We start from the raw sequence: 24274 nt of genomic DNA, 5'->3' as shown, positions 1-24274 counted from the left end.
TCTTTATGAAACTATATCTCCCCCCTCCCCAAAATTAGAAAAAAGACTGGTTTAGGAGTTCTGTTTCTGCTAAATCTCTAATACACTGCTTAACAGAGGACATTAACATATTATGCATTCAGTCTACAGCAATATGTTTTGTTTGAAGTATATGAAGAAAATCCAGTCCTACAAGGATACATCATTGAAAAAAGGGATATTTTAGCACTGTCTTTCCAGATAATTACAGGGATTCTTTTCTGATACTACACCAAAACTTGACAAGTGATAGGTTTCTAAAAGTTGGTGCAATGTGGAATTGAAATTCTATCAATAAGTTTTTTGTACTCTCACATTAAAATCCATTGGTCTGCATTGCACTTTGAATAGATCATTTTATCCATGCATGACTGTGTAACACCATGCACTGGCCATTTCAAAAACACTGGTTTATGAGTTACATAAACCTGCCATATGTAGATACATTTTGCCATACAATGTCAAAATGTCATATGTTAAAATCACCACAGATCCCATCAGAAAAGTCTTTTAAGTATTAAGAAGTTATCAAACTTACGTGGCAGGTATATACTCTCCAAAATTCTAATTTTTACTTGAAAACCAAATTTTATCATTGGTAACAGTTACTGTCAGTTGTTTTCTGGAAGTGACAAATCTCACTTAATTTCTTTTTCAAGAAAAATGTCTGCCAAAAACCTATATGAAAACCTACAGTTTCTCATTTCTTTTCAATTAAAATTTATGTCCCCATAAAAAAGCTGCCAGTACTGCTCAGAATTCAAACAGGTGCACACAAACTCTTCCTTTGGGTAAGCACGGTCCTGCAGCATTCAACAGAAGTATTTTATGTATACTTTCCATTTTGGCACCAGAGTATTAGGAGATGTATAGTCAAGGATCAAGATTTAATAAAGTTAATAATTTTCCTATTTCATCAAAGACACTGTTAAGATAAGCTGGATAGGTCTTCTTGTGAGTGTGTGGCATAATGAATCCGATGACAGTCCAGTTTGGTGCCACTGCCTCCACTCATACAAGGTGTCAGCAGGCTTACCCACCACTGCTTTTGCACCACCATGGCAAATGATGACAAAATGAAAAAGCAAATGATGTCATTATGTTATGAAGAAAACAACTGTGATCTCACAGATACCCTCAAGGCATCTCAGGGTGCCCCAGGAACCAAAAGCACACTTTCAGAACTCTGGTCTTAATAATTTGAGGTAGGAGGAAACATCTCCTCCTGTCCCCACCCTGAACTGACTTAAGCAATTCTCTTCCATCCTGGGGTTTACAGCTTTGGGGAGGGGAGAAGCTAGGTTTTTTGAGGGAAGGCAATGGTGGAGAGGGGGCTCTCTCTCTGTAGTCACTAACCAGCCGAGGATCATTCGCCCCATGTGAATGGTACATACCCAGCCAATGATTGATTGGATCACCCCAGGAATGTTGTATTCCTGCAGCCGAAACAGGCCCGAGGGCTCACAGTCCACAGTGAAGCTGTTGGTATCATTGTTGTACTCCACAGGGCAGACAAAACATCTGTACCCAGACATCACATAGGACAGCTGAGGATGAGAACAGACAGACAAAGGAGACAAGTTCCAGCCATCTTGCCTGGGCAGTAGCCACCTGCTTAGGCCATGCTCCTCACAGTACCTAGCACCCTAATTGCAAGCTATGCACTAACTCAGAGGTTCATGTTTCACCGTATGTGTTATTTTACCTGAATTCTGGAAAAAACTGAAAAGGAGACTTACGGGCTACTGAGGCCTCACCTGTACTTGCTCAAACAACCAGGTCCTGAATAAATCCAGCAAAGACCTAAAGGAATCTGAGCAATAACTATAAGAAGTTTTGTCCTATTTGGAGAACCTATGGTTCATTTTTCTCAGGATCTCTTCATTTGAAATTACAAGTGGTGAGGGGAACAGTACAGTGAGAGGGCGACAACCAAGAGGAAAGAAGCAGAAGACCACTAAATAGGCGAGTGAGTCCTGAAGGACAGCTAGACAACTCTGAAAAGGGGAGAGACTAACTTGAAGGTCAGAAGCAGGGAATGGTGCTCTAGAAAGGGGTGGTAAATCACTCACCTCCAGGCAAGGCACACACAGGAGAAAATCTGGGTTAGAATGGCATGTCCCACCTCACCTCTTACTCTCAGACAAAGTAACAAAAGCCTGACCATGAACGCCATCTCCTGAGTGTCACCAGGCCTTGTCAGCATGAGAGGAGTACAAGTTGTGCCTGGCCTCCGCTCCTCTACTGCCAAGACCCTGCTTGAAGCCTGGCAGACAAAGGGCAGCTGATGCTGCCCTGCCATGTTCACGCCCTGCTACAGGGCAAGGCTACCATTCAGCAGGACAGAGTCCTTGGCCTTGGGAGATGGGCTCTGAAGGTGGGTGGGAGGCCTCTACCCAACCCTCACCCAGCTGGGAGCCACTACCTACCAGAAGGCCAAAGACCACAGTAGCAAAGAAGCCCCCAATGAAGCCTTCCCAGGTCTTCTTCGGGGACAGCTGTGGACAGAGAGCAAGTTCTTAACAAAATGCATTTTGATAATTCTGGCTTTGGGAATAATGATTGTTTAAAGTCTTTCTACTATTTAAAAAACCTCATTCAATTAACCACTTCACTTTCTAAAATACCCCATTCTTGGTTTCCTTGTACAGCCTGAGAGCCCTCAGTGTCCTTTCTGTTTCAATTGGTCAAATAATTTAATTATAAAACAGTAAACTAATTAAATGACAACATTCAAATTCAGATCAAAGTCCCAAAAGTATACCTACACAGTCTATAAAATACTTTCTCTATCAGCTCTTTATTTTTTTCTGCATGAGTAATTGTTAAGTCTTCCTTTGGCTTTTCTCTTGAATCTAATTTATTACTAGCCTTTCTCCAGGATGACATGAAGATGTACATGCCATGCAGATCTCTTCCATCTCCCAAGCTGATCTACTTGAAAGCACTACCCTCGCCTCACGGTAATGGTCCATGTTAGGGTGATCCGTTTACCTTGATGAGTGGGGTCCGACCAAAGAAGAAGCCAAACATATAGGCCATGATGTCATTACAGATCACACAGGAAATGGGGACAATGAACCTAGGAAATTAAACCAGAGTAAGAATCAACTCTACCAAGATGATACTGCCAAAGTCCACAAAACAATGCTATTCATAAATTTCAGTACCAAAATAACCACATACTACTTATTACCCATTAAGGAATAAGTTTAAAATAAAAAAAAAAACACCACCAAGTACCTGGCACACAGCAGCATTTGAATGTTTACTGAATGACTACTGAATAAATGGAGGTGGTATTCTATATAAAATGTCATGTTCTTTTTTCATTACAAAGTAATATAAAATTTTTAAGTATACAGAAAAGAAAAAATTAAAAATTGTCCTTCTTTCCCCTATTCCTATCTCCATTCTCCAAAATAACTACTTTTAATCATCTCTGACTCTTCTTCTTCTAGTAGTTACCTCCATTATTCTGTTACATTTATTATCTATTTCATAATTGACTTTTTTTTTTTTTTTTTTTTACTGTTTATTACTAGCTCTAATGAGCCCAACTTTCCCCCAGGACTACACAGACAGCAAGACCAAGATTTGATACGTAAGTGCATATGGCCAGATTTCTCCTCTGCCTCCTTCTGCTAGTGGTCTGATCATCCCTACCACAAAAAAAAAGGGGGACAGTTTCCACACTTGTACCATCTCTCTTCTCCTCACTCTCTATTCTCTGACAATCACTTTTTAAAATTTTTAAAATTTCCTCTCTAATTGAACATAATATACATAAATCCTAGCCCCTCAACTCGGAGAAGGCAATGGCACCCCACTCCAGTACTCTTGCCTGGAAAATCCCATGGTCAGAGGAGCCTGGTAGGCTGCAGTCCATGGGGTCGCTAAGAGTCAGACACTACTGAGCAACTTCACTTTCACTTTTCACTTTCATGCATTGGAGAAGGAAATGGCAACCCACTCCACTGTTCTTGCCTGGAGAATCCCAGGGACGGGGGAAACTGGTGGGATGCCATCTATGGGATCGCACAGAGTCTGACACAACTGAAGTGACTTAACAGCAGCCCCTCAACTACAGGCTTTATTTTTCTGACTCCCTGTTTGTTAAGGGAGAGATTTAAAGCACCTATATCCACCCAACCACCTCTATTATTTACTCTGTTGAGGCTTCCAACACATATTCTCTGCTCTACAACTGTAATCAAGTCTTAAAGGTTCCATCTAAAAACCAATAATAAGAGATTTTAATATGATTCACTCTAGAACAAAGTGGTATGTCTAGCCCTAAAGATGAGAACTTAGCATGAGCCTCTCTTTGGAATTACTTAACAACACTCTGAAAGAGAGGAAGAGTGTGCCTTCCCATTGTTTTAAACATAATAATGCCCTCACAGTATGCCATTATCATTGTTTTAAACATGATAATGCCTTAAGCCTCTAAAGAACCTCTTGATGAGGGTGAAGGAAGAGAGTGAAAAAACCGGCTTAAAACTCAATATTAACATTTAGATGAGCTAGTCTTTACATGTTCTAAGCTCTTTATATATTTTTACCAATTTATTCCTCAGGCAGTAGGTATTACAGCATCTTCACTCTGAGAACAGGAAACAAAGGCACGGTCTGGGATCTTAACCACAGTACTTTAGTATCTCTGCTGCTGTTGTCCAGTGGCTAAGTCATGACCAACTCTTTGCGACTGCAACATGCTAGGCTTTCCTGTCCTTCACTATCTCCTGGAGTTTGCTCAAACTCATGTCCATTGAGTCAGTGATGCCATCCAACCATTTCATTCTCTGTCACCCCCTTCTCCTCCTGTCCTCAATCTATCCCAGCATCAGGGTCTTTTCTAATGAGTTGGCTCTTCGCATCAAGTGGCTTCAGCTTCAGCATCATCCTTCCAATGAATACTCAGAGTTAATTTCCTTTAGGAAATCTGGTTTGATCTCCTTGTTGTCCAAGGGACTCTCAAGAGTCTTCTCCAGAACCACAGTTCAAAAGTTATCAATTCTTCAGTGCTCATCCTTCTTTATGGTCCAACTCTCACATCCATACATGACTACTGGAAAAACTATAGCTTTGACTACACAGACCGTTGTTGGTAAAGTGATGTCTCTGCTTTTTAATATGCTGTCTAGGTTTGTCATAGCTTTTCTTCCAAGAAACAAATGTCTTTTAATTTCATGGCTGCAGTCACGGTCTACAGTGATTCTGGAGCCCAAAAAGATAAAGTCTGTCATTGTTTCCATTTTTTCTCCATCTATTTGCCATGAAGTGATGAGACTGGATGCCATGATCTTAGTTTTTTGAATACTGAGTTTTAAGCCAGCTTTTTCACCCTCCTCTTTCACCCTCATCAAGAGGCTTTACACACTAGGATATGTCTTCACATTTTCACTAAAAGCATAGCTTCTTCAGTCAACCTACTGATTTCTATCAATGGTGATAGATTTCTTGCTGAAATCATCACATTTGTGGAATAAAATATACTAAGTATATTATTCTTTTGACACATTGCCAGATTCTATTTGCTATAGTTTACTTAGAATGGTATAGCTATAATCATGAACAAAAAAAAAAAATCAGTTTATCATTCTTGTTTCTCCCTGTGTTTTTATCAGCTTTAATACTAGGGTTAGATAAGACTCGCCAAAACTAGAGAAAGCCTGTGTGCAGTCATAAGTAAATAAATAAATACTCAGCTGCTATCACTGGTCATTTTTTCCAGGTGTGGATTCTTATGGACTTTTCAAAGCTCTTTTATAATTACTGATCTGTTCAAGTTTTCTTCTTTGTGACTTTTACTCAGTGTCCTCTTGCCAGGAAATGATTTTTTTCTTCTAGATTTTCATATTCGTTGCCAGACAGTTGCACTGTCCTGGACTCTTTAAATATCCCTATACCTGTTGGTTTAGAACAGTGGTTCTTCAAGTGTAGGTCCTGACCAGCAGCATGAGCATCACCTGGGAATGTACTAGAAATGGAGTTCTCAGGCTTCACCCCATAGCTACTGAGGCAGAAAACCAAAAGTGGGGCCCAGCAATCCGTGTTGTAACTAGGCCTGCAGGGGCCGCTGATGTGCTCAGGTGAGAACTGCCAACTTAGCAACTGGGGTTTCTCAGTCCTATACATAAGAACACTCACAAAATAATAGGAAAAATGCCCCTCACTAACATCACTCACCAGATCATTCCTTCAAATAGGTTGTGGATAACAAGATGTGACTGTGTTACAACAATCAGTAATGTTACATGGGTCCAGCCAAACTGCAAAAGAAGATAAAGGATAAACTTTACCCATCAGTTTACCTTGAAAGGAACTTCAAATAACAGCTAATACCAAACAGAAAATTGTTGAGAAACAGGTAGGAAAGATATCTGTTTCTGTATCTGTCTTATTGGAAATGAAAAGCTACAGAACAGGCCTCGAGAAGAACTATGTTTCCCAGCTACAGTTCCCAACAAGAGGAGGGTGCATGTGGCCCACTAGTTAGTCCTTTTATGCTCCAAAAAGCCTGGGTACTTCTTGTTTTCTTAGTAAGTATTTACAGAGAGATTAGGACGCTCAGAGAGGGGGTGTTTTTAAGTTGAGGGAGCAATACAGCAGGTAGGATATCTATGGTCAATGTCTAAAGCTTCACCTAGAGCCTTACCTAGAGGCCACACTCAGATCCAGACGGGAGACACTGCTTAGGGTATATAACAGTGATTAGGTCTAGGTGGATAAGAAGCCACCGAACTTCACAGGGGATGCCTCTTTCACCCTCCAGGTTTCAGATGCACAAGAACAGACTACATTCCAAAGTTCTGATTTATCAGAAAGGATGAGAGGCCTGTGGAGTTTCCACAGAATTTCACCTCTATCAAGAGTTTTGACACTGACATATTTTGACACTACCCTTACCATGTAGAACTGCAATCGATAATGCTTCTTGACCAGACTCAGCACAAACATGCAGAATCCTAGTTTGAGAAGGAAGGAAGAGAAAGGGCAAAATGAATCACAATTTATCTTTGTCCTAGTCATTTCCTTTAGCTGTGTCATATGGTCCTTTGCTAATTTCCTGGCAACAGCTAACCAGGGCACAAATCCATTGCCCAAGGGAATAAAACCAGTTGTTCAGATAGGCAGTCAGAAGGGAAAAATGACTACTTCAAGACAATCAAAGGAAGACAATATTTAAAAATTTTACAGATTACACTCAACTTAGGATACTGCTCACCAGCTAGAAATGTTTTGATTCTAGAACAGGGGCTGATAATGGTCAGGCCGGCTGCCAGTATTTTGTTGCTGTTACTAAACTCACGGGCACCCAAAGCAGGGCAACACTGCCCTAGCTGGTAGCTCAGTTATTAGCATGGCAACTCATCATTGAGGTTAGCTGCCTGTTTTTATAAACAAACTTTTATGAGAACACAGCCGTAACTATTTGTTTACATGTTATCCAGGGTTTCTTTTGTGCTACAATAGCAGAACTAAGGAGCTGCAGTAGAGACTCCACAGCCCCCAAAACCTGTAATATTATTTTCTGGACCTTAAGAACAGGTCTGGCAGAATGGGGATCCACATGGTATAAGGCCAAGGTCATCCTTGCATCTCTCTCCTACTGACCCACATGACTAAAACCTCTAGGAAGAAAACGGATTTTACCCACAAGTGTGCTGGGTCCCTCAAAAGTATCCCTGCCCAGAAGAGAGCATTTCACTGTTCTAGACCTCTGGCCTCCCTTTGTGGGACTGCTTCTAGGCTCTGAGGCATGCTTTCTGACTATCCTCAACACATCAGACCTCTCAGCAGTAGACTTCATATTCAGTAGCCAGGTATCATTCAGAGAGCCAAGTATCACTATCAAGTTGATGAAAAAATAGGTCAGATTGAAATTTAGGTCAGAGTCAGAACAAATTTCCCAATGCCTCAAACTGGTTTTCAGGGTAACCATGAAGAACATTAGCATTATTTGAACTCCTGTATAGTCTCAACTGAGTTTAGATTGACGGAGCAGTTTACCGTTTGTCAAATTTCAATATAGTTTATCAAATCCTCATGGTGACTTTGCCATTTTAGCTCTAGGTTACAGGAAAGCTAACTGAGACTCAAAGAGTAAGCTCCTGCCTCTTCTGAAGTCACAGGTCTGTTTAAATCCAAATCAATAAAATTTCTAATACACTGTAGTGTCCCTTTTTTAAAATTAATTTTTATTGGAATATAGTTGATTTACAATGTTGTGTTAGTTTCAGGTGCCCAGCAAAGTGAATCAGTTATACGTGTACATATGTCCACCTTTTAGATCCTTCTCCCATATACGTCATTACAGAGTTTCCTGTGCTATACAGTAAGTTCTTATTAGTTATCTATTTTATATACAATAGTGTGTATACGTCAATGAAAAGTCCTTTTTAAAATACAAGTTTCTGAATGGTTTTGTTCTGGTCACACTGCAGAATCTCTGCCAACAGAGTCAGGACACAACAATGCTGTGGGGTCTTTCAACAGAGGCTGAAACACACGGACAGGTAGCACAAACTATAGTCCCTGCAACCACACAAGCCCCTCAGCCTCATTTCTCTTAGTAAAGAGCTACTACAGCTCATGTAAGGCAGAATCCTTAGTTCTGCTTCCTTGTGTGGTCAGAGTTAAGTCATCAAAACTTTACAGGAACCAAGAAATGCCCCAACTCCAACTCAGCAGATATACAAAAACAAGACATACGCAACAACTGGCAAGCTGCTTAACACATACCTGTTAAATAGAGAGTAAAGGAAATGAATCGGTGGTATTTACTGAGAATCCGCAGAGGCTCCTCTCTCTGGACCAGAGTGAAGAAGTAATCCGTCACTGTTTCGCCATAGAAGAAATAATTTACACATAGCAGAAAGTACCTGTTAAAGAAGACAGATCACTGCCAAAGGGAGCACATGTGGCCCCTCCCTTATAGCAAGGCTGTTAGGACCAGAGCAGCAGTCCACCCAACCCCTAAGAACCCCCAGGCAGCTCACAGCAGGACAAGCAGACCACAGATCCCTGTCCTCTGGTGACCCTGTAGGTGAGATATTTATCTAGAAATTTGTGGCTTTCATTCACTCTCCATTTGTCACAAACTTGGGACCCAGTTTCTGCCCCTTCTATAGCATTGCCAGGTCTAACAACACTCAATCTGTAAGACAATCCCCAGAAAGGTACCTCATCCTGCCTCCTTGGCCTTAATTCCACTCTTCCTGATAGGAACTCTGCATGCCTATCGAAACGAAATTTCTCTGGCTTTCTGTCTGTCTGCTTGGTTCCTTTCTTCTCCCTGCCTGGAACATCCTCTTCACTTACCCACTTTATCATTCATTGCTCAAATACCACTGTCTTCATAAAACCCTGCATGATCGAAAGTGGTATCTGCCTCCCCTGCCTTTATTTCTATAGTGCAAAATATTTGCTCTTTTCACTAAGCAATTAATTATGCTTCATCTCAGACTGTCTTCCTCTCTGATGCCCAGGCTCTGACATACAAATCTTTCACCAGCATTAAGTCTTCACTTGTTTATAACCTCTCTCCTCAACTAGAGGGAGCTCCAAAGAGGGAGAAGCCATGGTCCACATACATGTGCGGCTCCACTAGTGTTTCTGAATATGAGAATGAGCAACCCAACTCTAAACACTCAATAACAGACATCAAAGAAAGGGGAGAGCTTATCTTATCTCTTCCATTTTTTTTTAAATTGCGGAAGTTCAAGAACTCCCAAACAAGCTTTGTTTTCTGTTACATGAAAAACACTTCCTTTGAACAGTGACCACAGTCAGGGGTCAAACATCCTGAATATGTTAATAAAATTCATAACATTGCTTTCCAGCTATAGGAGACCCACAAGAGAAACCTACATCTTAACCCAGGGGGAAGGCCCTGGCCCTGTGGCGACTGCAAGGCAGCTTATGCTGCTGGGTGACAAGGAAGCATCTCTGAGAAGGATGTGTCCAGCCCAAATATGAACATGTCAGCTCCCTTGGCCATAACCAAGTTGCTGGGGCCCAAAACACTACTCTCTGGCCTGGTAAGTTATGAAATCAATGCCCAAGACCCAGCACAGCAGAGTGAGAGAAATCTATATCTGCCCTAACTCTTCTCAGGACTACACAATGCTCTGTTCACATGTCACCACCTCAGAAGAGTGTGGTCAATACAGCAAAGGGCTTCAGATCAGGAAGGTGTCTTGGACATCATCTGCACTACAGGTTTTGTTCTGGCTTCAAGGCTTGTCTTTGGCAGTCCAATGGTTAGGACTTGCTCTCACTGGCCAGGCCCAGGTTCAATCCCTAGGCAGGGAACTAAGATCCTACATGCCACATAACACAGCCCCCCAAAAAAAAAAAAACAACTAAGGACATCCAAGCCCGTTCTCAGGAGGAGAAAGCAGAGCTCCTCTGAGGAGCCCAGACCCCCTGCATTCAGTCTCACTCCTGTCCACTGGCACCCAAGGAACCTCCAAGGAACTAGGACTCCAAAACCACAGGTTGAAAAGCACTGACTAGGTCTCTACTATCTATTTTAAGGATGAGGAAGCCAAGTTCCAGAAACAGCAACACCAGTGTTGACAACTCCCAGATGACTGTTGTTGGATGCTGGGATACCAGAGCACGAAAAATGTACTGATCTAGAAAACGGGGGCCATTGTGCAGTCTAAGGAATCCAAATATTGATGCAAATATGGTCACAGATGCAGCTGGTCTGGATTCTTCTAAGGATTCTTCCAAGCCAGCCATTCAGTCTGGCCTAGGCAATACTTTGGTCTCAAAGGTGCTGTGAAGGTCCATGGCCATCAACCCCTCCCTCCAACCACGACCGTAACTATACCACAAAACGTTTGTCCAAACCTGTTAAAGGTCTCTGTGGGGCTAGAGAGCTTACCAACTGAGGGTTCTGAACCAGGGCAGGTCATAGGAGTGGTACACATTGTAGCCAATAGTGATAATCTCATGGAAACACTTAATCTGAACACACATCACCTGCAGGACACAAAAGAATTAAAACACTTGCTAGCTCCTCAGTTCTTGTAATCTGTGGAAACAGAAACCAACAGGTCATAGGCCTTCAAGAAAAACCACTGTATTTAAGAACAATGTCAGTCCTCCAGTGATTCTGCTCCCCTCCTTTCTCTCACATCACTCAACAGGGTTGGGAGGCCCTTTATGTCCCACAGAGCAGATCTAATTTCTCAGAATAAATATATGCTTCTGAAACTTTGATTAACTTTTTATTGTAGCCTCCCCCAGGACTCAATCTCTTCCACTTTTGACTCTGAATAAAAATACATACTTGAAAAGTCCCAAACTGCTCCGCTCAGTCGTCAGTTGTATAGTCATTTGATGCTGCCTATGACAATGGGAAGACTCAGAGCAAAGTACTGTGGACTGGAATTTTATATTAGAAGTCCTAAGCTTATGAGGGAGGCCCCAGGAAAACAAGAAACAAAATCAAGAGTCACACAGAATCATAGCCAGGTCCCCAGTTTGACCAAAGAGCTGAAGTACTAAAATCAAATTTTAAAGTGATCTTTAATCACCTACAACTGGCCCATGCCAATAGCCCTCCAGGTGGCTGGTGGAGGGTGAGAAATCATAGTTATTCTAAGGCGGATGTGGTCTGAGCAGCCAGGACCTCAAGTGATTCCCAGAACCAACCCAACACCTGGCACTTAAAATGACTAGACATGCAGGGAAAACTGAAGGTAAAACTAAAACAGCAAGTAAATGGCACTTACAATCATCATTAAAACCATTGGTCCCAAGTAAATGATAATGAAGAAAAATGCAATCATCGCCAAAGTCAGGATGCCTCTCACCCACCAGTTCTTCCATCTAAGACAGAGAGGAAGGGAAGGAGAAAACATGTTAGGAGCCCAAAGGAACTGAAGCACAAACTCAGGGGGGATGGTTCTTTTGGGATAAGAGGGCTCTGAGGTTAGTGCTTTCCAGAAGTATGTCTTTCACCTTGACAGAGGCAGTAGCTGTATGCCGGAAGAAGCAGGTCACCTCACCCATCAGAGCCATCACCTCATCTACACTAAACTCAGCAAGTGCTCAAGGCTTGCATAAAAATACACTCAACTTGTTTTTTAATGAAGCAATCAGGCAAAACTCCCAAGGGAAATGTAATGTCTGCCCACCTCCCTTACGTATGTATTTAGATGGCTTCTATGGGTGCCTCTGAGAAAAAACTATTAACATTTTTCCTGCAGCAGAATCCTACATTTCTCTGCTCCTGCATCACTATGGTAATAACAATATCAGACACAGTGGTAGTAACAGCTATCACACCTGGCACATATGCACCTGGCACTTCTACAAGGACTTTCACGTGTATTAACTGATTCAACCCTCAACACTACTAGCTTTTACAGATGAGGAAGTGGATGTACACATGATATCCTGTGAAGTGCTTAAGCTGGGAACTGAATTCTGGGAGCCAAAGTGGCTCCAGAACCCATGATCTTAATCACTGCACAATACAGCCTTTCAAAAGGACAAATGTGTGGGAGGCATGCCCAGGCACACTTTTATATAATGTTTTGGAATCTTATAGTTTGCCCACACAGCTGGTATCAGAAGGACCAGAATCTCAAGGGACCAAAATTTTAACCCTGAATTCACCAAAGTTGAGATGTTTCTTAATTCCTACAGGAGAATTTAAGGACTGTCCAAAACAGATGTGTGGGGGAGAAGGAAAACTGAACTCTGAACTAGAAACTTAGGCTCCTCAGTGGAAAGCAGCCTGCCCATTAGTCACAAACCCCAAGGACCATTTATCTTCATGTGCTCTATCAGCGACTACTCCTATGTCCATGTATTCCTGCTCTTTGGATCATACCTCCCAATCAGCCAAGGGTACCCTTCAAGGGCCAGATCCACTCAGGTTGTGCTTGTAGTCACTGGTAAGTACCTGATGACACTCAATAGAGCCTTAAGCAGAGGCAGGGTAGACTATAACCAATGAAAGTGGGCAGGTCTGGGCCTCACACTTTAACAGATGTGGGCTCCTGCTATAAGACAGTGGGCTCTCTAAGGGCTTCAGGTATTCCATGACACTTGCAGACCCAGAGCCCTCAGCAAGCACTTGCATGATTAAGCCGAGCTACCTTGAAGACAAGTTGGAAAGGGCCCTGTTGAGAACCTCTGGCGTATCATCTGCAGAGGGTGGTTGGGTGACAGCTTCCACTCTGCTTTCACTGTCCGATGCAGTCTCTCCATCTGCCTTTGCTTCTGACTCTGACTCCTGCACAGCAGAAAAACAGAAGAGGGAAAGATCAAAAGCGCTGAGTAGGATACTGGGTGTAGACATCCAAAAGGACCCATCTACCTTTGAAAAGGCCTCTCCACCAACACCTAAGTCACACAGGGAGGAGCCCCTGCTCTGCCACAATACCACAGAAAGCTGTGTACTCTTGGAGCCACGGGACAACTAGTGGCTCTGGACAGGCTCTCTCGGGGGAAGCTGAGTGTGCAGGCTACTGCCCCCTGCAACAGAGCTCCTGAAAACCCATGGTGTTTCTTCCAGGCTTCCCAAGACCACCACGTGAGGAGGCCAGCCCCAGTCAGGTGCGGAAGCCCTATGGGACCACTAACTCTAGTCAACACTTCACCAGGACTGGTGTGCGCCACTGCCCTCTCCCTGCCACCAGGCCTGGGTGTCGGCAAACACTTTGATGTCACTCACTGAGTTGCCACCAGGTCACAGTCACGTAAGGAAATGCCTGGAGGAACTCACCCTGCTCCCCAGCCTGCATGAAGGGACCAGAGCATGCCAGCAAAAGGTCCTCCGTCTAAAGTACCGAGCTTTTATTTCTTAGGGGAATTTAGAATAGATGCTGTGAGAAGAGGTGCAGGAGAAATCAAATCACTTGGAATCAAAGTCATGATACTACACCGTATTTGAGTAGCCCTTCAGAATTCTGAGAGTATTTCCCGTACCTGTGAACATTTGAGCAGTTATGGAAGGAAGGAAAGGCAGACAGAAAGATCACTATTTATAAATGAAGAAACAGGGGCTCTGAGAAATTCAATAGTTGGCCCCAAATCTCCTATAACAGGTCTCTGACTTCAATGTGTTCATTCCACTACATTTCCTTTTATCGAAGCATCTCAGAATCATTTAATTCTTCAGTTAAGTGATTCAGAACAAAACTGGTAATGGCAATAGGATGTTTCACCAAATCATCAAAGATTTCATTACATACACGAACAGACAAAAAGCTGTATCTTTTTTTCAAACTGAACAATTTAAATTTCCTTAGCGACTTAGCAGCAGCAGCAGCGACTAATAAATATATGAAATTGAGCACCATTTCACACATCTCTTGGCCATTCTGATGTCTTCTTTTGTGAAGCGCTTGTCAAGTCATTGGTCAGTTTTCTACTGGGTTTCCTTGTTTTTTTTATGTGTAGTTGTTTTTTAATATGTTCCAAGTTTAAGTACTTTGTATCACTAACATGTTCCCCCAGTCTCCTCTAAACCCTAACAACCCACCTGAGTCCTTCTCTCACCTACAATCAGACCTTTTCCCTCTCGCTCAGCACTGGCCACAATGGGGAGTTGGTGGGAGATTTTGTAATTGTCTGCTGCCCCAGCTGACCTTAAGGCCCCTAAAGACAAGATATTCTCATGCCTGGCACACAGATGCTTACAAATACATGGAAGATGGTGGAGAAAGAGGAATTCTTTCCAGCTATGGTAAAGCAGCCCCGCTCTCATAGAGACAGCTGTTTCTACATTAACTTACAACTGAGATAACACCACAAAACAGAAGACTTAACTACTACAGGATTGCTGATACAGAAACAGGGGGCTTTGGTAAAGAACTTAGGGAGTCACTCTGCTGTACAGCAGAAATTAACATAACACTGTAAATCAACTATACTTCAATTTACAAAAACAAAACAAACAAAAAAAACCTCATGGAGGTGTCATCAGTAGCACCTGAGGGAAAGAGCCACAGCTGCTGCTGATGAGGTCAATGCTCCTTCCTCCACCAGGCTGAGCCAGTGGACAAATCACCCAAGTGCTGTACTCCACTTCCTTACCTAATAAAAGGGCATGAGAAAGGACCCTTCTCATCTGTGTAAGGGTTCTCCAGAAAGATATAACCAGACACACACCCAGAGCTGTGTCCTATTCCACTGCCCCACAAGGTTCTGAAATGTAGCAATGCCCCTAAGTGTAACTGGGATTCTCTCTCTCCAGTCACATTTAGTGAAGACGGAGGCATTCAGAACAGATTTCCATGCTCTAGGCTAACATTATCATCCTTTTCCCATCAGTGACCATCAGGGATATGAGGTATCGATGCTGTGGGATTATCTAGATCTGACCTCGAAGGAACTGCAAAATCCAAGTACCAGGGCCCCACAGATGTTCTCCAGGAGTATGCAGAAGCCACAGGGACTGAGATGACAACAGCCGGCGAGAGGGTATGTATGCAGGCGCATATGCTTGCGAGCGCATGCCCAGGCGTGTGTGCAACACACACACAGAAGCTCTAGCACCAGCTATTTTTAACTCATCCATCTTGTTGTCAAGGAAACTCACAAAGGCTGCTCGTTCCCCAAGCTAGGAAGGGCAGGAAGAAACCCGGGCAGAGCCCCTGCAGGGGAGGGGCAGGGAGCTCTGGCTTGGTACTAAGTCTCTGGACCTTGCAGACCCTTTTACAAACGTCAGCCCAAATAACGCCGTATCTGACTCCTCTCCTTCCTTACTAGGAAGAGTGACAGTGAAGAGAGGTATCCTGAAGCAGAAAGCAGTAAAAGGACACAGAGAAGTGTCACAAAGACACAGTGACTGTTGTTATGGTCAAGACACCAGGAGGCCTGGGATGAACAACTAAGACATGAAGTAAACTAAAGAAATGAGCCTGAAGGAGATTAACTTTCCAGTTGTCACCTGCCTTTAAGCAAGTAAGGGCTTCCCTGGTGGCTCAGATGGTAAAGCATCTGTCTGCAATGTGGGAGACCCAGGTTCGATCCCTGAATTGGGAAGATCCCCTAAAGAAGGAAATGGCAACCCACTCCAGTACCCTTGCCTGGAAAATCCCATGGACAGAGGAGCCTGGTAGGCTACAGTCCATGGGGTCGCAAAGGGTCGGAGACGACAGCGACTTCACTTTTAAAAGTGAGTAAGTAACACCAAGGTCCTGGGCCTCAGCCCAGGCCACTGAATAAGCATCCTCAGAGCCCTTAACTGGAGGTCTCCTTGGAGAAGGAGACAAACACCTACACAGATAACCTCTCTCCCATAAGCTGAAACAGTCGAAAAAGGCAGAAGGGCAAATCCCAGTGCAGGAGGAAAGGGCACAACCTGGGAAGGCATGGATCGGATGAGGGAAGTCAGCCAACTCTCGGGGCTCCAGGTGCGGCCGCCAGGAGAGCAGACGAAGGAACAGGAACCTCGGAGAACCTGGAAACCCTGTGCTGTTCTGGCTACTCCCTGTGTGGGGCAGGGCCTTCCACTTGGGCCGCTTAGGCCTCAGTGAGGAGGAGAATGCTGGCAGCAGCTTCTCTCATGGACCCAGGAGGAGTCAAAAACCTGGAGCCCAACCTTTTGCCCAGGAGAAAGTGGCACATGTGAGGACCAAGAATCAGAGATGTCAAGCGTTTCACTGGTTTGCTCCTCCAGGGGATGGAAAGACGTTCTGCAGGAGGCAGAGGCAGCCAGTCAATTCCCAGCTCTGGTGTTCATTACACTCAACACAGGCCTCCCGTCCCTGGTCTTCCCCCTGGGGAAAGCGCCCCGTACATCACATGGTTGCTAGAATGATCAAATGCAACACCAGTGAAAGTCTATTAAAACTATAAAGGGACTGAAGAGCAACAGGGACCTGCTGAATTCCATCCTACCCCCACTCTCCAGTAGACTGACCATGGCACACAGGACAGGAGCCCAAGAACCTTAAACACTCATCCCAGGCAACCTGGGCACCCTTCCCAAGGAGGGTGGAGTGGAGAAAGAACAGTGCTTATCAGGTCTTGCTGGGGCCTGTGTGCTAATCAATTCTGTGAACTCAGCATCTGCCTGCCTTGCTTCCTCTTTCCTGTCTTCCATTCCAACAGGTGGCCCCAACTCAAAAATGATCCACCTCTCAAAGCTGCCATAAAGATGGAAGTCTGAAACACAGGCAGCAGTACCTACCAACACTTCCTGACATGGGATGTGTACAGCACAATTCACTGAGGCATGGAAGGAAACATCAGAACTTACTTCTATTTACCTCGTTCATCTTTTCTTTCCTGTGCCTGCTTTATGATGAACCTATCAAAACATGTATATAACTGAGGCTGTGCCAGCTGGGGAACATGGTAAAAACATCACATACACATCAGACACAGTGGTGGGTCAGTGACCCTGGGATTCTTGATTCCCACCACACTGAGCAGTGCCTGGAACACAATATGAACTCAAAGATTTATTGGACTAATAAGCTAATTAATTCTTCTTAACCTACCATGGACCACGGTGTCTGGACTGCATTCAGCATATGACAAAATCAGCTCAGATTTCCAGCTCATGTGCCAGGTCTGACAGGCCCCTGCCTCGGCACCAACCCTTGTAACAAAGCCAGACTAATGCCCACTCTCATCCCCTCTCTGTGCTAGCTGAGGGTCTAAGGATCCAGCTCAGGAGCTCTGGGACCAGCACATGGTAGCAGGGAAAGGCTGCCTTGCTGCTTCAAGCTCACCTCAGCTCCCAGGCATCCCCTCCCCCTCCCTTTCTTTTCAACCAAGGACCCAGATCAGAGGTTGAACAGAGCAGACCCTGTCTCTCAGATTCTATCTCAATCACCGCCCATCCTCCCACAGTCCTGCAGCCATTTCCCAAGTGGGCTGCAGCGCTGGTGTAAACAGGAAACAAGAGCATTGCTTTAAAAGGAGAAGAAAAAATAGTTACCTCTGAGGCCTCCTTCCTTCTGGTTCACTTAGATTCTAAGGTAGAAACACTTTGTGATATGATAGACACATGGAGAGCCTTGGGTACCAAGGGTTCAGATAAGACCTGTCAACATTTTTAGGGGAACTCATGCATAAAAAGCTTCCCCTACCAGCCTTCCAGGTCCCCTCTACCTCCCACAACTGCCCAGACACCAGCGAACCAGGGCTCAGAACAGAAGTCTTTCTTCAAAAGAAGCAAGAGATGGCAGTAAGGGAGGGCCAGGGAGCAGTAATAAGGGGAGGAGGGAGGTCCCTGTGCCCAAGGTCAGGCTTCCTGGCCTGAGAAGGGACCTGGCTTGGCCCAGTATAGCAACTGTATGACTCATTTTCACTGCTATAATCTAGGTAGGAAACCCAGGAGAGAACCCTAGCAGTTTAGAGCATACTAAGTTCTTGCCTGGAGAATCCCTTGGACAGAGGAGCCTGGTGGGCTGCTGTCTATGGAGTTGCACAGAGTTGGACACGACTGAAGCGACTTAGCAGCAGTAGCAGCAGCAGCAAGCTGCATTAAAATTGGTAAGTTTCATTCACTGAGTGTCTTCACACCTTACATAAACTATTTTTCCCACTGCTTTAGAAGGAAATTATAAATCTTGTGCTGGAGAAAAATCATCAGGCTGAGCCTAATCTTTCTATTAAGTATCATGCCAGCCATCTTTTTTGTTTTTGGATGTGCTGGGTGTCCACTGTAGGGCACAGGGGCTTCTCTGGTTGCAGCACGCCGGCTTAGTTGCTCCACAGCATGTGGGATCTCAGTTCCCCAACCAGCGGTTGAACCTGCGTCCCTTGCACCGGAAGGCAGATTCTTAACTACTGGACCACCAGGGAAATCCCACCTGCCATCTTCTTAACCAAGCCGTGTGGCCAGATACCAGGGCAATCAACTCCCCCACGTACACACACACCTCCAGGAAAGAAATTACCAGAGACAGGTTTATCCCTAATGAGTGTAGGAGACCTCTGTGTCCCTGTCACTGAAAAAAGCCAAGTAAGCTTTCATCTGAGTTCCTACTGCAGGAAAAAAGTGCATGTGTGTGTGTATGGTGTTTGGAACAGCAAAGAAAATATTTCTAGCTTTTTCTAATGCTCACCTCATCTGACAAATTCAGTGGTCTGAACAAAGGATCAAGGGGGAGGAGCCTGGCTCTGAAAGTTTAGAATCATCCCCAAAATGTCCACACTCTGCCTTCAAAAGCCTCATATCAATAATGTGATCCACAGAAAATGCATTCAGTTACTCCAGATGGACTGCTTCCTTAAAGTACCTCCATGGGTAACTGCTATCCACAGCAAAGAGCTCCAGAGACATGACACGGAAAGATGCACGTGCAGAAAGTTCGGCTTTTAAAACCTAACTCTGCCTCTGAACCATTTTACCTCCGGACAATACTATTTCCAAGGAGCCACAGGGCTCTTTGCAGAGAACCTACCACTGCCAGTCTTGGGCGCAGAGAGGGTTCCTGTGGGAAGACAACTGTTCCCAGGAGAGCCACACTGGGAGCAGCCCACATGCTGCCATCCCCATCCTGCCCCCTCCTCAGCACCTTGCTCCATTGATCTCCCCTCCCTCCCCTCTGTCCTCCAGCCTTCCCCTCACCCCAGGTCCTCATATTATACCACTTAAGCAGGCTCATCCAAAGAAAGCACTTTTTTCTCCACTTCACAGGTGAACCTTTGGGAAGAGTTTTGAACACTCCATCCCTTTCCCTTGACTGACCTTCATTCCTCAAGCCACACCAAGCCACCTTCATCCCTGGGCATTCCCAGTCCTCTGCTGCCAGCACAGCCTTGCAGCAACTTTTGATGTTATTATTGAGAAATATTCTTCCCTTGGCTTCCAAGCAGCACATCCTCCTGGTTTCCCACCTGCCTATCTAGCCAGGCCTTCTTTAGCCAGTTTCTCCTTGGCAGCTTCCTCTTCTGCAGCTTACCCTTTAATTGAGGGGCTCTGAGAGGTTCCGTGCTGGGTGCTCCTCCTGTTCTACTACACACTCTCCCTGAGTAATCTCGTTCACTCTGATGCCTCCAACAGCTTCTTCTTGAGCTTCAGACCCACATATCCGATCATACTTGATGTCCCCCCTTGGATGTCCCACAGATACCTAAAATCCTCTAGGTGCTCAAAACCAAATTCATTCCGTTTCCCCTGAATACTCAAGTGAAAAGGTGGCCAATCACCCTTCGTGCTTCCTCCCTTGGCTCCTATCACCTAGTCTGTGATCACTGCCTCTGAAACAGACTCTTGAGAGTCCCTTGGACTGCAAGGAGATACAACCAGTCCATCCTAAAGGAAATCAGTCCTGAATATTCACTGGAAGGACTGACACTGAAGCTGAAACTCCAATACTCTGGCCACTTGATGCAAAGAACTGATTCACTTGAAAAGACCGTGATGCTGGGAAAGATTGAAGGCAGGAGGAGAAGGGGACGACAGAGGATGAGATGGTTGGATAGCATCACCGACTCAATGGACATGACTTTGAGTAAGCTCCGGGAGTTGATGATGGACAGGGAGGCCTGGTGTGCTGCAGTCCATGGGGTTGCAAAGAGTCGGACACGACTGAGCAACTGAACTGAATTGAACCCGTTCCCACTGCCTCTGGACCTCCTAAGCCAACACTGTCCCCTCCAGGTAACTGCAACAGCCCAACTGGCCACCTTATCTCCAGCCCTGAGTCTATTCCTACCTCCACTCTACACTTCACATTGCACCAGGACGGTCTTTCTGGAAAGAAAACCTGACTGCATCACTCCTTGTCCAGTACTCCTCCTGGAGCTCCCTAGGCTACACAGAGGTGATTCTTCCTCCTCTTGCCATCTAAAGGCTAGATCTCAACTTTTTAAATGGTCTACAAGCCCCTTTGGGATCAGAGTCTTGTCTACCCTTCCAGCCTACTGTCTCTCAGCCTTTCTGACCTACAGTCAGTTCCTAGAACAGGCTGTACTTTCTTACCTTAGGCTTTTTGCTCCTTCTGTTCCTTCCTACAACAGTCTATGCAGATTGCCCTCTTTAGAAACTCATCTCTCCTCTGGCCAATTATAATTTACTGCAGATCTTAGCTAACAAATCTCCAAACCTTTCCCAGCTGCCCTGTGTCCCAGTGGCCCCTGTCGTCCCTCAAGAATGCACTCCACACTGTACGGTCTCGTCCTGCAGACACAGTCTCGGTGGGGAAAAGGAGGATATGCTGACTTCCTTCCAACATCTGGCATGGTGCGTACAGAGAAGACACTAAGTCTCATCACATGTGCCTAAGTAGCCCCAGTCAATCATTCAGAGAGGATCCTGGGTTTACTAGATTTGCAGAGCTGGGCAACATGTAGCAATTCAACATCTTCCACACTCTTAAAAGCACCGTATGAGGCATTATAGGGTTACAGTCCATTGTCCCACTGTTGAGCTCCTCTTCTTTCTTAGAACAGAAGCCTTGATTTTTAGCTGGGCTTAGAACCAAGAGTACATTTTCCAATTCTGGTCAATGAGATATTAGCAGAAGTGTTGTGAGCAATTATACCTTTTTTCCTCCATGCTGATTGAATTGTGGAAAGGCTAGTTGGAGCTCCAGCAACCATCTTGGCCTATGAGGTGAAAACCATCTATTACCAATGTCTAAGCAACAAGATAAAAGGAGGAGAACATCAGGAAAAACTACCTACAGAGGACAACTATGTAGCAAGAACAAAGTTGTACGGATTCTGGACTGCTTATCACATGAGAAATAAGGGCAATTCTATCTTGCTAAACTACTGTTATTCTGGGTTTTCTGTCATTTGTGGCCAAATAAATAAGTGATACAAGGGATCCAAAAAAACACAAAGGTTTGTCTGAGAAAAAGGTCAGAAAAGAAAGAAGCAGCCTTCCTGAATACAAGGCTTTCTAATCCAGACAGACACTGTTGGTTTAGGTCCCAACCTCCTCAAAACTGCTACTCCCATACATTAAACCAAGAGTTTGGATGACACAAACAGGTATTATCCTTTCTTCACCTTCCCCACTAAAGCCTCCCTCTGGAGTAAACACTTCTGTCTACTGAAAGAACAAGCATACAGCTCTAATCCAGTACCAGTCATCGTCAGAAGACATTGTTTAATTCAGGACAGAGACTCCCAGAGCTCCAAAAATCACCTGTTTCTTGGGAGGCTCTGCCCACAGGTCTGTTCTAATGATACCACTTGTTTCCCCCTGTCCTCCAGAGTCAGACACCAAAAATCAGAAGCCCTGCTGGAATCCAATAGGTCCTCTTATCATCAGTTACCTAATCAGGCATCTCTATTAGTATTTAAGGGAAAAATGAGTCCATCCTTACTGAGGGAGAAAGTAATTTTAAGTTTCATCATTATTATAACAAGGCTCATGCAAAGAAGAAAGTTTATCAAATATTACCAAGAGTTAATAAGATGGGAAATAGGTTAATAAAAAATAATAAGAGTTAAGTAACAAACAAAAAGAGTTAAATAACATGAGAAATATATTTGCAATCTTAAAACTGAGCTCAAATGTACTCCCTAGACCTTAGGAAGAAAATGGAACCAGGACGAGCTACTGGATTCCTCATCTGATGAACCCCTAAATCATAAATCAATATCCAGGACTTGCCTCAGTGTCACACATCTCCAACAGTTCCTACTACAAAGATTACTAGACAAAGTAAGTGGTTAAGAATCTGCTTTTGCAATGGAGGGATCACAGATTCCATCCCTGGTCAGGGAACTAAGTTCCCACGTGTCTTGGGGCAACTAAGCCCGTGCGCCACAACTAGGGAGTCTGTGCACCACAATGAAAGATCCTACGTGACACAATTAAGACCCAACAGACAAATAAATATTTTTTTTAAAAAAGGAAAAGTGTGTTTTTCACACCCCTTGTGGCTCAGCTGGTAGAGAATGTGCCTATAATATGGGAGACCTGGGTTCAATCCCTGGGTTGGGACGATCCCCTGGAGAAGGGAAAGGCTACCCACTGCAGTATTCTGGCCTGGAGAATTCCATGGACTCTATAGTCCATGGGGTCGCAAAGAGTCGGACACAACTGAGCGACTTTCACTTTCACTTTCTGTACAATGGGTACAAAGAAACTGACTATTCTTTTTTGTGTTTGAAAAGTTCCTTTAATACAAAGGTTTAAAAAAAAAAAAAAAAAAGACTGCCCGAGTCAGCTGAACTGCAAGTGACTTTCAGATACCCCGAACCTCAGCAGAGAAAAACCACTGTGGCCTCAGGGTGATGTCCCAGGCTCTGAGCACAAAAATGAATTTAAAATTTCTGAACATGAAGTAAACAAAACAGCCTCAAAGACACAAAACCAAATGAACGTTCCAGTCTTCATCTTGTGGTACCTCTTGGCAATATTAGATCTAGTTGAACACGTCTTTCCTGAAACACTGTTCTCTTGGCTTGCATAATATACACTTTCCAGGTTCTCATTCTACCTGACTGACTGCTCTTAGTTCCTGTGTTATCTTCCCTCTACCTGTCCTCTAAATGTTGGATTGGCTTTAGGCTCAATTCTGGGCCCACGACACTCACTCCCTTAAGTATCACCATCCAGCACCTTGGCTTTAATTACCAATTCCATGGCAATGACTCTGATGATTATATCACCAACCCCAACCTCTCCTCCAGCTCCAGACCCAACTGCTATACTTCCAACTACTTACTGACACCTCCACCAGAAAGTTCTTGCAGACATCTCAAACGTATCTAAACAGAACTACTGACATTGCCCACAAAAATCTTAATCCTCAAGTGCCTAGCTAGCCAGTTGATGGCACCACAATCTATATCCAGCATAAGCCAGAAACCTGGGTGCTTTGTGTGCTCAGTCGCTTCAGTTGTGTCCAACTCTTTGCAACCCTGTGGACCACAGCCCACCAGGCTCCTCTGCCCATGAGATTCTCCAGGCAAGAATACTGGAGTGGGTTGTCATCCCTCCTCCAGGGGATCTTCCTGACCCAGGGATCGAACTTGCATCTCTTACGTCTCCTGCATTGGCAGGCAGGTTCTTTACCACTAGCACCACCCAGGAAACCCAGGAGTCACGCTTAATTTGCTTAATTCCTCTCTCATCTTTCCCCAGTTACTGGACATGCAGCTGACTCCCTTCTAAAATCCACTCCCTTCCCCTTGCATGTTGTGTAGTAACCTGTGCAAAATAATTATTTTAATCCCATACCCTTTGCCACAATAACAACTTCATGAACAGGCATTTTAACCCCAGTATAACTCAATGTGAGTGTGGGGAGGCAGGGGCGGTGCATAACTGTTCTGGAGTAAGCACTTGGCCTAAGAT

The 24274-nt window shown here is 44.4% G+C and overlaps 1 protein-coding gene and 1 non-coding gene across 2 annotated transcripts in view; both read right to left on the bottom strand.

Moving 5' to 3' along the window:
- The window catches only part of CDS2 (CDP-diacylglycerol synthase 2), a 56948-nt gene that overhangs the window by 3525 nt on the left and 29149 nt on the right, over positions 1-24274 (bottom strand). The window contains exons 2-10 of the mRNA XM_019973362.2: positions 13146-13282; positions 11772-11868; positions 10919-11016; positions 8767-8906; positions 6931-6989; positions 6211-6293; positions 3013-3100; positions 2448-2516; positions 1413-1565 (exon numbers count right to left, since the gene is read on the bottom strand). Coding sequence (XP_019828921.1) covers positions 1413-1565; positions 2448-2516; positions 3013-3100; positions 6211-6293; positions 6931-6989; positions 8767-8906; positions 10919-11016; positions 11772-11868; positions 13146-13282 — 924 coding nt within the window. The remainder of the gene's footprint in view (positions 1-1412; positions 1566-2447; positions 2517-3012; positions 3101-6210; positions 6294-6930; positions 6990-8766; positions 8907-10918; positions 11017-11771; positions 11869-13145; positions 13283-24274) is intronic.
- LOC139186731 (small nucleolar RNA U6-53/MBII-28) lies at positions 7299-7404 on the bottom strand. Its single transcript, XR_011570397.1, has one exon. It is a non-coding gene; the product is annotated as a small nucleolar RNA U6-53/MBII-28 (small nucleolar RNA).

The sequence above is a fragment of the Bos indicus genome, chromosome 13, assembly GCF_029378745.1.
Source record: "Bos indicus isolate NIAB-ARS_2022 breed Sahiwal x Tharparkar chromosome 13, NIAB-ARS_B.indTharparkar_mat_pri_1.0, whole genome shotgun sequence".
NCBI classification, from domain to species: Eukaryota; Metazoa; Chordata; class Mammalia; order Artiodactyla; family Bovidae; genus Bos; species Bos indicus.
Note: the sequence above shows the minus strand (reverse complement) of the source record. Positions and strands in the feature narration are given on the sequence as shown.